The sequence below is a fragment of the Anas acuta genome, chromosome 11, assembly GCF_963932015.1.
Source record: "Anas acuta chromosome 11, bAnaAcu1.1, whole genome shotgun sequence".
NCBI lineage: Eukaryota > Metazoa > Chordata > Aves > Anseriformes > Anatidae > Anas > Anas acuta.
In genome coordinates, this window is record NC_088989.1 from 17,642,097 (window position 1) to 17,655,965 (window position 13,869).

The following is a 13,869-nucleotide window of genomic DNA, read 5'->3' on the forward strand; positions in this document are numbered from 1 at the left end:
CCTTGATGCTGTATTTTGTTATCAATGTTCCTAAATTCAATGATTCTTGAAAGAATCCCAGGCTGTTATACCTTTGAATGCATAAACTTTAAACTGTGGAAGTTTTATTGAGAAAGCTTTATCAAATTTCTGACCCGAAAAGACCTTTGCTGCATGAATTTGCCGTGTATAGTGCTGGAGCACCTGTTACATTCACTAGGGCACGTAAAGATCAGTTGCAAAATATTTTGCAGTTATGTATCTGGGATAAAGGTGTATGTGACGCTGAGGGCGTCTGTCAGGCTTTTCCGTTTACATGCATGACTGAGGTGAAACAGACTTTAAAGTAGGCAAGGCCCAGCCAGCACCTCCGGGCTGTGACCATGCACGTCCTTCTCCTGACAACGCAGCATCGCCTCGCACACGCACTGCGTCGCCTTCCTTAAACTTTTTTCCTTCAAGTATCATCCCGAGGCCCGGCGTGGAGGAGGCGGAGTGCCGCCCGGGGCTGCGGCGGCCGCTCCCGGGGACGCAGCGTTTCGGAGACGTGTCGGGAGCGGCTGCAGCGCCCGGCCTTGCCCTGTCTCCCTCCCCGCAGCGCGACCCTCCCGCAGCCGCTGTGCCCGGCGCTGAGGCGGCCGCGCGGCCCCGCTCCTCTCGCGGCTGCCGCCTGGAGGCGGGCGGGAGCGGCGGGCGCGCGCCAGCCGCTGCAGCCGTCGGCCGCGGCGCTGTGGTGAGGGAAGGGACGGGAAGGGAAGGGAAGGGACGCGAAGGCAGCGCCGCCCCCGCCCCGGCCGGCAGTGAGGCTGCGACCGAGCCCGGCTGCGGATCGCACAGCCCCGCCGCGGCGCCCGGCTGCCAGCCAGCCCGCCCGCCCGCGCTCCCTCCCTCCAGCTCCTCGCTCCTCGCCGCAGCTTCGCCCTCTCTCTCGCCCGGCCAGATGATGAACTTTCTGCGGCGCAGGCTCTCGGACAGCAGCTTCATCGCCAACCTGCCCAATGGCTACATGACCGACCTGCAGCGGCCCGAGCCGCAGCAGCCGCCGCCGCCGCCGCCTCCCTCGGCCTCCTCGGCCCCTGCCTCGGGCTCCCCGGCCGCGGAGCGCCGGCAGCCGCCGCAGTCGGCGCCCCCCCAGCAGCAGCAGCCGCCGCCGCAGCAGCAGTCGGCGGGCAGCAGCTTCTTCAGCTCGCTCTCCAACGCCGTGAAGCAGACGGCGGCCTCGGCCGGGCTGGTGGACCCGTCCTCCGCCGGCTCCTCGGCCGCCGGCAGAAAGTTCAAGCTGCTGCTGGTCATCGACGAGCCGCACACGGACTGGTAGGTGCCCCCCTCCCCGCTGCGGCCCCTGCCCCTCACAGCCCGGCCCCATCCGCGGGGGCTGCGGGACCCCCCGGGGGGCGCCAGGTGCGGCGCGGACCCCGCCGGGGCAGCCGAGCGTGGAGGCTCCTCCGACAGCAGCCTCGGTAAAACGTGTGCACCGCGCTGCCTAGCGAGATAAACAGCTCGTGGCAGCAGCGGAGGGGGTCGGGGTGTCTCTGTCAGGGGTTCTGTGGGGATTCAGGCTGCTGAGCGGGCTTGTTGTGGTGCGCAGCGCGCCGCTGCTGCTGCGGCTCCTGAAATGCGTCTCGGGGTGAAGGTCCTTCGGGAGGCTGCCGACGAGCCCTCAGCCTGTGAATGTGAATGTATGCGGCGGGGTTAATTAACTCCGCGGGTTTGGTGCGGGGTGGGTGTTTTGCTTCCACTACAGTCACACGATACGTGCCATTTACAACGCCAGAACTTGTATGTCAACTCGTCTCTTCCCGTGCCTGAGTGCTACCAGCAAGAGAGGCTGTAGCTTTTCCAGACCCGCTGGTCACGTATGACATCCCTGAGCGCTGTGGTTATAGGAAGGGTGCACGTTTAGTAACCATACGCTCTCTTATTTCCCGATAACCAGTGTTTACACATCAAGCTGTGAATCATCCTGTTCGGTGTTGCCAGTTACAGTATATCGTGTCTTAAAGGTGCCTAAAAATAATACTGAGTAAAACAAGTATGTTGTTACAGCACTGACATCATCCGTAACGGATTGTGGGTCTCTGATTTTATTGTCAGCTTCTCAAATGTGTAACCTTACTGTCTAGGCGGACTTAAGCATCTCTGATTTTATACAATTTGCTTTAAAATGGCACTTCAATAAAATACTTGAAACAGAAATTAAAGCCTAATAAAAACGGTGTTGCCCATAGCAAATGTTATTGTTAGCAATGTTACCTGTTATGTTTCTTGTTTGTTTTGGGGTTTTTGTTTGTTTTTGGAGAAGAAAAAAACCACAAAAACATACAAGGTTGTTGTATCTGCCAGACTAAAGAAAGCCTCTGTACCTACGTCATGGAGATGCATCCATGGACACTGCTCACTGCCTTGCAGATACATTTATTTAATATTCTACAGTGAAAATGTTTTTGCTTGGTAAATTAAATAACTCTGTATGTTTGTAACGTCTGTTTCTGGTAACATCTTTCTATAAGTACTGAAGCCAGCCTGTGTATTATAATCGTGGCATGTTCTACGTATCTCATAAATGCATCTGATATGAACACTATTTATCAGCAATAGCAAAGCTTTTAAAGGTCTGTTTTGTGAATGTCACCAACTGCACTTCAGAAAGGAGACTAGATGCATTCACAAATATACACAAGGTTACTCCTTGTCCCTGTTTCTTCTTTTTTATTTTTTTTCCCTCTTCTTAGTATGTGATGTGGATATGTAGTAGTTCTAGAAAGAGCAGTTTATTGTTATTGTGCTGGTACTGGCTCTTTCCCCTCCAAAAAGCTAATCACTTTTTAATTGGGGATTTTAAAATCAGTATTGTAATATAGATGCATGTACTCTAGAAATATATGCAGAAAAGTTTATTCCATATCTTTGGAATTATGGACATCCAGATTGACGTGTACTGAACTGCAATAGATTTTGTCTATATCATATTTATGAGCAGGCTTGGAACGTGATTATTAGTGACAATTTGAAAAAAAATATTGAAAAATTGGAACTGGCAATAGATAAACTACAATGATCAGATGGCTATCACACCAGCTACCCTGCCTGGCATGATGCATTGACGTATGGTTTAGCAAGATGAGGTATAGAGATCTGCTGTCATGTGATACACTAAAAAAATCCCGTAAATAACAACAACAACAGCAAAAATTACCAAGTACTCTTGAGTAAAGGTAGATTCATGAGAAACGACTGCAGCTGCTTTGCATTAATCCTGAGAAGAGGATTATATGGTGGGAGTTTTGAGCTGTGTTGTGTTTATCTTCAATTCAAAATGTCCTTTTGGGCAATTGCCTTTGGGTTGCAGTTTAGATAGAAAGAAGAGAATTTCAATCTGGATCGTAATGAAATCCTACTAATTCAGTATTCTCTTTTTAGCAAGCTCCAGAGGATGTATTAAACACCTTATTTTGTGAGCAAAGGATATAACCCCTTACTTCTAGCATCAAAAGTGCATTTTGCTTCTAGTATATTTTAATTTCTATTAGAGACTCATGCTTGAGGTCTGAGTTTTAATAACCTTTCTAATATCGTTGTTGTTGCTATTGGATACATACGGGATATTTTACAAATAAATAAATATCTGGTTGTTGCTTGCATTTTTTAATCTTGATCTAGGTGACTTCTTTTATAATTTTCTTGTCTTAACAAGTTTGTCCTTTCACAGGTTTTGAAATTCTCTTTTTTCAGTTTCTTTACTTTTATGGTATAGGATGGGGGAAAAATTGGAAACTTATATGGTACTAATTTGCATGTTTTTACCACACTAGATTGTCTTACTCTTTAAGGAAAGAGAGCAAATGCAGTCATCCTGTCAAACCATTCTCTTTTCTCCAGTGGCACTCAATCAATGGCGTGTGAGAGCTGTGAAAAAAGCTTATTTTCTTACAGGTTCTTCAGAAACTTGCAGCTACGTAGATGAGAAAGACCTTTATGGACTTCTAATAAAGACAACACTGCAAAATAAGCCAAAAGTCTTTGTATCTTTTAGTACCACTACACCTGCCTCAATGACAAGTGAAGGGGAAAAAATGAAAACAGGCTAAAGCTTTCAGTCAACTACCAGAGACAAATCCAAAACAAGCTATCTTCATTGGTTCTGGTTCTCATGGAGTACTTTTTTCTAGTCCCCTTCTACAGTAAATGATCCTTTGGTCCAAAGGTGAAAGAAAATAACAATCATTTCCATCAATTATCTCTGAAGCTTTCTCTCGTTCTAGACTATCACCATGAAGAAGGGGTGACTTGTAATGCCAACGCTCCTTCAAATGAAAGAGCAGTATTCATTCATATGAATGCATTAGAAAGCTCATCTTATTTTGTGGCCCGTTCTTATGCATTTTAATGTCACGTTCTTTTCATCTGCAGCTGTGTATTGAACAGACATTTTTAATACCTTCATTGATGTCCAGAACCCATTCCTGAGTTACCACATCTAGTTGAGAACCTTGCAAAGTAATTAAAATGTAGAAGTAAGTAATTTCGATGGAAAAAACTTATGATTCACAGGCATTTAATGGATCTCTTGGGGAAGGGAAAGCTTCAAGAACCAATTTGATGTTTAATAATCATTTTATATAATAGACTTCAACCTGATCATTTTATAGGTTTTGATATTTTTATAAATGGAAGAAACTGAGAAGTAAAATCATTTGCTCAAGGTCATCCAAAAGCCTAGTGACAGAGCTGAAACAAAATTTCGGTATTTTGCTTAGCCTGTTCTTTTAATTCTTCTTTTCTAGCTGTTGGTCTGCAGTAAGTGCCCCAAGCTGCCAGCTAGCTACATTTATTTAAAAATGCGTATAATTTTCTCAGGAGATAACCATTTTGTTCTGTATACAAAATGTACTGAATATTTAGTGCTGTACAAGCAATTGATTAGCGGGTGTACATCAGTGGCGAGGTGCCAAAATGTGCGCATAGAGTATTCTCCTTATTGAAAGCTTATGTGTAATATTTAGAAAGCTGCTTCAATATTGAAAAGAAAGTACTGGTTGGCTGCTCTCATGCTTTAAAGATTAAATGTAAGACTCATTGGCTGTTAACGATGAAACTATAAAAAGAATCAGATGGAAAAAATGTGTTCCTATTTTTTTAAGCACAAATCTCATTGGAAGTATCAGTACTGCCACCCCTGATAATTGTGCATTTCCTATCATGTTTACTGCTTTCGTAGTTACTTATCTTTAGATAGGCACAGAAGATCATTTCCAAATGGCTGGTACAAATCTTGTGTGAACAGAAAGCTTTCTATTTTAAAACTATTGAATTATTTATGGGCAAACATTGCTCATCATAATGTTTTTAGTTTGAAAGCATTGTCTTAGTGCAGAAAGACACTTGTTTATGATACAAAAATTTACTCAAGTGAGTAGAATGAGGTTTTTGTTTGTTTGTTTTTCCTATTTTCCAGGCAACTAGAAGGAGGAAAATAGTTGTACTCAATTATATGTACAGAGTTATTGTATATAAGGGTAACTGCCAAATAACTTGCATGCTACAATGAAGTTTTATTTATTTATTTAATTCCTGTAGGGTTGGTTCAATTGTGCATATCCAATTAGGTTATGAATATTTCCTGAATGAACTTGAACTAGCATTAGAATTCATTTTATTTGGTAGTAACATGTTGATTTAGTAACTGCACTATTTCTTGCATTCAGTGCAAGTCTTCTGTTAGCAAGTTTTCTAGTTTGGGAAGGTGTCACTTAGATTTTAGCAATGAGGGCAACTGCTTTGACAGAGGTCTAGGTTATCTTCTGGGTAGCAGCAGGATGATACTCTGTAGAAGGAGCTCTTGCTAGTCTCCTGGCATTGCAAAGCACAGTGCTACTCGTATAACATATAAAGACACCATGTGAAGTGGGGAGGAAAGCCCGGGACATGGACAAGCTGTGTAAGCAGTAGTGATTACACAGAGGGAGAGTCTCTTAGAACTCATCTAGGGGCTGAAGGTGAGAAGCTTTTGAAAGCTGGCCAAGGAAGGGACTACCGTGTTGCAGAGGTATAGGGAGACTGATTTTTAGAAAGGTGTGAAGTCTTAAGAATCGCTAAATGTAGATATGTGCCTTCAGGCAATGAGTATACAGTGAAGGTAATCTTACCAGTATATGTATTTTATATAGGAAGAAAGACAATAGAATAGAAGTTACTTTTATTACTTTAAAATAGTAATTAAGAACTGCTGTGCTTTTTGCAACAAGAAACTCTTAATACGAAAGGAAAAGCAACTTTGCTTTGGCGTAGTGCTCTAACTGTCTTGCAAGGAGGAAACAGGTTCCTTCATCCCCTGAAATTTAGCAACATTGAAAAAGATGTTACCTTTTTTTCTCTTTAATTGTTGCTTCATATGACTTCGTGTTTTGAAGTGATCTTTGTGAGGAGGTTCATCTGAATCTTGAAAAGTTGGCTGTGTGGCAATCTAATTACAGTTATGGCCTTTGGACTAAATTCCTAGTCCTCTGAAAAGGGGATGGCAACCAGATGTTAAGTGAAGTCAATACGTGCTTAGGCAGCTTCTTACAACCAGGTAATAAGACCAGTACTACTTCCCACTGCATTCTGAAGTTTTTAGGTTGGATATTAGGAAAAACTTCTTTACTGAAAGGGTTGTTAGGCATTGGAATGGGCTGCCCAGGGAAGTGGTGGAGTCACCATCCCTGGATGTCTTTAAAGATGTTTAGATGTAGAACTTAGCGATATGGTTTAGTGGAGGACTTGTTAGTGTTAGGTCAGAGGTTGGACTCGGTGATCTTGGAGGTCTCTTCCAACTAGACAATTCTGTGATTTTTAACTCTACGTTAAGGCTCTGCATTTTGCAATCAAAATAGCATCATTAATAACAAAAAGATGGAGGCATAAGCAAGGGTTACTGTGAGCACAAGCAGCACACCTCTCTGCTGGCTGGGAGGACAGATGGGCACACAGATTATACAACTTAAGTTGTTTCAAAAAATTTTATTTTGAACTCTCTCTCCTTATTAGATGTGAACAACTCAATCTGTTTGTCTGTTTGTTTTTACCAAAGGGGTGAAAGTATAGCCCAATGAGCATTGTTAATTGGTCTTTGTCCTCCCCCCACTCCCCTCTCTCTATATATATTTATATATATATATATATAATGGGTGCTGGGCAAGAACATGAGAACAGGGATATGCACCTGCACTAACTGAAGTACATCATGTAATATGTTAACAAATCCGAATTTGTAGTATACAGCAATCTCATGCAAGTTGTATTTCAGCTCTATACTCTGAAATGGCCACTGATACCATTCTCCACCAGACAACGTGTGTACTAGTATTTGAAGATAATGTAAGAAAAGATTCCAGAGGGTTTTCAGTTTATCTACAGTTCTGTCATGTGTAATACTTGGATGCTTTGCTTTAGTATAAATAGTAAAACACGGTACATGATGGAGATTGCCTTTTTGACAAGATATTTAAAAAAAAAAAAAAAGGACCAAAAAAAACCCCCAAAGCTCTTACTGGGAAATGCTTTTGTCTTCCAAAATGTGTGTTTCTCTGTCTAAACAAGCTCTTTAATGTTGTAATGTTATTTCTTAATGTGCATGAGATGCTCATTAGAAATTTAGACATTTTTCTCCCTATGTGCTCAGAATCTTAGTGAACCTATTTTTAGTCTCTAAAGAGACCACCAAACATTTCTGAAACTTAATGAAACCTACAATGACATGTTTAGCTCTATAAGTGATTTTCAAAAAAAAAAAATATCTATTTGCTGATGTTTCCTTCTAACGTTTCTGTTAATGGAAAAGAAATGGAAAAACTGGCAAGTGAGTAACTAATAGTTTTCAGGTAGGTATAATTCAAAGCTACAAGATTGAAGTGGGAGATAATGGCTTTTAGGACTTTACACTTAAGTCAAATAATAAATTCTGCTATGATTCAGAACTTTAAAATTTACCAGTGGCAAATAAAGATCATTTATTGAAACAGGAACAGCATGAAACAAAAGTTATTCAAAAACATTATTAGATTTCTTACTGATCCTCTTGAAAAGTGAAGTGTGTCTAGAGGACTCTATATTTTGAGTTGTTTCTGTTTTAAACAGATATTATTCTGTAAACAATGTAGGACAACATGACTACACATTTTTGTTGAAATCATGTTTCTCCAAAAGACTGATGCTAAATATTCTAATTATCAATATATTCTTCATGTAATTACTTCAGTGTCTGCATTTTTAGTACTCAGTTCTTAATAGTACAATGAGACAGTTACTTACAGATCAGTTACTCTGATCATCCTCGTGGCCCTCCTCTTAAAGTTTATCAACTTTAGTTATTCAGCCAGCCTGCCCACTGTGAATGCTCTAAACTACAGAAATGGGTTTTTAATATAATTGAAGTAGATGATTTAGATTTTTATGTTTGTAGATAAGATACACCACAACCTGAATTAAAAAAAAATAATAAAATAAAATAAATAAGACTTTAAAAAGGTAAGACTAGTGAAAAGTTGTGTTTGAGTACAAAGTTGTGCCTGATGAGGAAAACTACAAATATAGAAGGTTGTATTTGGTTACAGAACCTCTGAAGAAGTTTTCTAGACTTGGCTGGATGAAAACTGCTGGATGAAAGGGTAAATACAAGTAGGTAAAGTAGTCATAAAGAACTGAAAAGAGTAAAATGGCAAGGAGAACCATATTGTAGATTTCAAAAAGAGAGGTAATAAATTATGAAGTAAATATTACCTGAAATAATGATATTGCTTCCAAAGATGAGAGGCTACTTGTAGAGTGAAAAGAATGTGCAAGAAGGTGATATGACTTTACAAATGTCATAAGCTGGAGGTCAATGTTATAGCATGGTCTAGAATGTAAAATATTTGATTGATAGCACTGCTTCATTTGCTAATTAAGCAGCTTTATCTGCGCTGAGTCAAACTCACTTCTCAGAAGAAAGCAGTGCACTTTTAGACAGCCAGCTGGCGCAGAGGGAGGGTGGGTATTCATGATAACATGAACTGTAGACTAATTTGAGATTTTGCAAAAAATGGAAAGACTGTTTTCTTTTCTCTATTTTACAATACCCACTTTCACCACAAGTGTGTCCCTGCCTGGCTGATGCAGAAATATTCATAAGCTGTGTTGATGAATACTCTGATTCCTAACAAAAAATTGGTGACTAATGTCAAACTGGTTTTCATATTTTTGCAAGCAAAAGCTATATGAATGATAATTCAGAAGATGCAGTCTTAATAAAGAACCTTCTTATTCAGAAGATGCAGTCTTATAAAGAACCAGACGAAGCTGGTGAGGGGCCTGGAGAACAAGTCCTATGAGGAGCGGCTGAGCGAGCTGGGATTTTTGTTCAGCCTGGAGAAAAGGAGATTCAGGGGTGACCTTATTGCTCTTTACAGATACCTTAAAGGAGGCTGTAGTGAGGTGGGGGTTGGCCTGTTCTCCCACATGCCTGGTGACAGGACGAGGGGGAATGGGCTAAAGTTGCGCCAGGGGAGCTTTAGGTTAGATGTTAGGAAGAACTTCTTTACCGAAAGGGTTGTTAGGCACTGGAACAGGCTGCCCAGGGAAGTGGTGGAGTCACCATCCCTGGAGGGCTTTAAAAGATGTTTAGATGTAGAGCTTAGGGATATGGTTTAGTGGAGGACTGTTAGTGTTAGGTCAGAGGTTGGACTCGATGATCTTGAGGTCTCTTCCAACCTAGAAATTCTGTGATTCTGTGAAATCTAAAGTGGGTCTTCCTGGTTTTCCTTACAGACCAACCTGGGACCTTTTTCATCTGATTCTACTGCTGCTAGAGCATGTTTTGTAAAGATAGGAGTATTAGATTTACTAACTTGTTGCTTTTAGTAATGAGCCACTGCTTTTACAAATCTGCTAGTGTTAGCTCCTTTGAACACTTCTGGTAATTTTGCAGCAGTGGAACTTGCAGCTGTTCCATTTGATATTGCTCTGGGGGGGTCTCTTTAATGTGCACAGGAGGATCTTGGAAAAGGGTGCTGATTTTCAGGGCAGAAAAACATCTGAAGCAGAACAGGATTGGCCCTCAAGCTGTACCTAAGGCTGGGTATTTTGGTTTGAGCAGTGTCAGGCAGTAATGTGAGATATCCAGGGCTTGCGTTGTGATTGTGGCTGCCTGTCAGCAAGGGGGCTGGCAGGGCAGGTTAGCTGATCAAGGCTATCAGAGGATACCTGCTTACTCTATTCCTTCTTGAATTAAAAACATTGGCAGAAATGGGATTCATTTTATGGAAGGATCCAGTGGATAGCGCTGAAGAAGATGGAACTTCCATTTTTGAAGACTGTTCCTTTGCCCCCCCCAAATTGTCTTCATCTTTCTTCCAGTGTGCCAGTGACTGAAGAAGATGATCCATGGGGTGTCACTTAAATTGCTTAAGGTTGTTACTTAAGTGCAGCTGGGAATGGGTGAGAATGATGTTACTTTCCCTGTTTTCGTAAAACAAACAAATACTGTATAATGCTTGGTGCCTAATGGGGTGTGATCACCCCTTTTTCACCTCTAATGAAATAGATAGGAAGAATAAAAATGTTGTGTGCCACCGTCAGCCAGTCTGGTGCCAGAAATTGCAACAAAAGACAGTTTGGGTACAGTCCCTGCAATGTACCAAGCCCCCCACTATTGATCCTCAGAACATGACTTGTTTTTTGAGGTGTGAAGAGATTCTGTCCTGGAAGGAAATGGATTTTTATGTTCTCCTTCTCATTGCAGGAACACACTGGTGAGTTCAATGGGTCCCATTTCTTCTCCGAAATGTCAAGAATGTAGACTCCTGCATTCGTGTTTTCTTATTTTTGTTTTTCTTACCAGTCATATTTCAGTCTTATAATTGACTCAGTGTTTTGAAAGGCATAGTTTATGTTTGTACATTGCACTCCTCACCTCCATCCTATGCTCCTATTTAATGTGTCGGGAAATCTTTTTTTTTTTTTTTTTTTGTGTGTGTGTGTTATGTATCTGTTCTAAGGGAGGGAAGAAGATGGTCTAACCATTAAAATGAATTTCTGAAATGACTGTTCCATTTTGATGCTGCCTGAGTTACCATTAGATCTATGATCTTATATCCCAACTGGATTGATTGCTAAAAGGAGTTAAAACTAAATAAAATAAAATAAAAATAAAAATAAATTCAAAAGTGCACACACTACTTTGAATTTTTATCAGGTGATGAAAGTAATTTTAAAAATATTTTAATCTGTACCTCAGATGAAGTATTTTAAATAGCTTAATTTTGTTCTAAAGGATCCACATGCAATGATTTGAAATAAAATAATAGATTTTTAAATTAAGTATGCCAATTTACAGATTCTGGTCCTTAAAAACAAGTTTTAAGATCTTGCCTTTACAGAAATGGAGCAAATGTAAGTAAGCAAGCATTAGGGAATCTGTCAGTGAACAGATATGTTTTTTTTTTTCCTTTAAAATAGGTACAGTTTCCTAATGAGTACTTAAAACTGTAATAGGAAGTTGTTTCCACTGCTCGTAGTGAAGAAAACTCATTACATCCATTAAGAACTGTAGTAACAAAATGTTGTGTAATGCATTTTTAAAAAGTGAATCGACATGATCTGAACAGCAACAGAACATGGATGCAGTAAAGGCTAAGTAGAGACTTGGTTTTATTTTATTAGGCATGGCAGTAGTCATCCTTTATAGCTGATTTATGCTTTGTTTTCAGAGTGGGGCACTCACTTTCTGACAGGCTACTGATAAATCTTTATTGCTAGACTAACCTTTAGGCTTCTGGATTTCTGAGTTAAGCCAATTTGTCTCATTTTGTATGCAGCTCTTGTTTATTTGTTAAATAGGCATGATTAGAATAGGGGCGCATGCTTTTATGTAATTTCAAATTGAATATAAACAATCATTAAGTAAATATCAGCAATGTGTGCTGCTTCTTGGAAAACTGCTGCAGATAATTAGTTTAGTTTTTGCTGAGAGTGTGAGTGCAGAAGAGACATGAGTAAAACTTGTGGCACAGGTAGTAATAAAATCCAAGTTACACTTGTGTGTAGATGTGTCCAGGAACCAAAGTGTTTGTATCCCTGTAACTTTCTGAGTAGGTGTTTCAGAATGGAGTGCAAGTTGAGATGCTCTTTCCATGCACATCTGAAAATACAGTGGTTCCCTGGTCCAAGAAGTGTCCCGTCATTCTTTCTGTGTTATGGCTTCCAATTAAGGTGATTATAAGTCATCAAAATTGCTTTAATAGTATTGTGCGAGCATTATGAAGTGTGTGTTTGTGTGTGTGTGCACAAACAGATATGTGTATAGATAGGTATGCACACTTCAAAAAAAAAAAAAAAAAGAATTTTCACCAGTAGATAATATTTCTGTAGTCATAATTCTGTCATTCTGGTACTATTGGGGTGCACTGGAATAAATGGAGGCTCTTTCATTATGCCACTGGTTAGAAAGGTTACCTGCAAAATCTCTTCTATTGGTTGTAATGATAGAAAGCATGAGTATTAGAGATTCAGTATTTTGTGTGAGGTTACACTCTATTTAAATTCTTTCAGTTGATCCCTACTCTAGAATTTCCATACTGGCTTGTTTCCCTACTCAGGAAGATATGTCCAAGTATAAACTACCAACAGCTCAACATACAAGAGGGTCAGATTAGTATTCTTGGCAGTAGTAATATTTTAGAGAAGTTTAGAGCAAGACTAATATTAATTACAATTAATGTATATTGAGATTTACATTATCTTTGTTAAAATAAATTCCACTAGGTTGGTATTTGTTCTTGAAATGGGTAGGTAGGAGGACAGACTGTAGGTCTGTTCTTGGATTGGTGAGGATCTTACAACTGTCTTTTTCAACATAAGTCCTATGGTGCTTGTCTAGGCTTTTTTGTTGGAAGTCCTTTCCAGAAAGTTAGGCAGCTTATTAAAGTGTTTGATTTTTTGTTGTTGTTGTTTGTTTGCACTTTTTTTTTCTCTTCAGAGTAGCACGACCCATTAGAAAGTACACATTTGAAGTCTCCAAATCCTTGGCTGTTAGGTGAGATATTGAATACATATCAGGTACCAAGTAGCTTTCAGAGTAAAATGCTACTACAGAGCAAAATGGGATATTCCTGTGTGATTGATTTTGAAGCTGAATTGTCCAAGTCCCTTGGTTGTAGCGCCCATATATTTCAATTACAGTAGCCTGGAAAGCTGATGATATAGAATAAACACATTAGAGACTGTTATTCTGAAATGCAGGCGTTGTGTAATTTTATGTTGTAATTACAGTTAAATCTCTGTTTTCTGGTATGCCATCTTTGAGGTGGGTTGATAATCAGGATAATGTAGGCTTATTCTAGAGCTTTTGTTAGGCATTTCTCATTTGGATGATTTAGAACAATACACTTACAATGTTTTCTGTGGAGTAGAATTCCAGTATTGGTTTCAGCCTTTGAAAAAAACATATGGCAAACTGCTGTCTGTCAGTCAAGATGGCATGAAGACTTCATGCATATAGCTGCTTAACAAACACCAGTGTGAAATTTAAAGCATATCACTTCATTGAAATGCTCCTTTACAGTTTCTTAATTTTGAAATGAAATTTGAAGGGAAGTGAATCTAATTTGTACTGAGAAAATATTTTCAAAGGACAGAACAATAATTCTAAAAGACACAGTCATAACTTTTCAAATAAGTTACCAGGACTGTTTGCACCTAGACCTCCTATCTCAGGCAACAGTGTTTATAAGTGTTACATTTATAAGTTTACATTGCTTTGACTGGCCTTTTTTCCCCCTAATTATTTGATAAAAGACTTGAAATAATTCTAAGAATCTTAGTGTTAATGTATTTGTCATGTTCTTAGCGCTAGGGTTTTTGTTCAGAATAGCTGAG

The 13,869-nt window shown here is 40.1% G+C and overlaps 1 protein-coding gene across 3 annotated transcripts in view; it reads left to right on the forward strand.

The window, feature by feature from the left end:
• Positions 1-504: 504 nt before the first annotated feature.
• The window catches only part of SYN2 (synapsin II), a 176,876-nt gene continuing 163,511 nt past the window's right edge, over positions 505-13,869 (forward strand). For 2 of the 3 annotated variants that reach the window (XM_068694897.1, XM_068694898.1), the window contains exon 1: positions 505-1,293. In XM_068694897.1, the coding sequence (XP_068550998.1) occupies positions 920-1,293 (374 nt within the window). In that variant the 5' untranslated portion in view covers positions 505-919. The remainder of the gene's footprint in view (positions 1,294-13,869) is intronic. The other variant, XM_068694896.1, reaches the window with a different exon arrangement.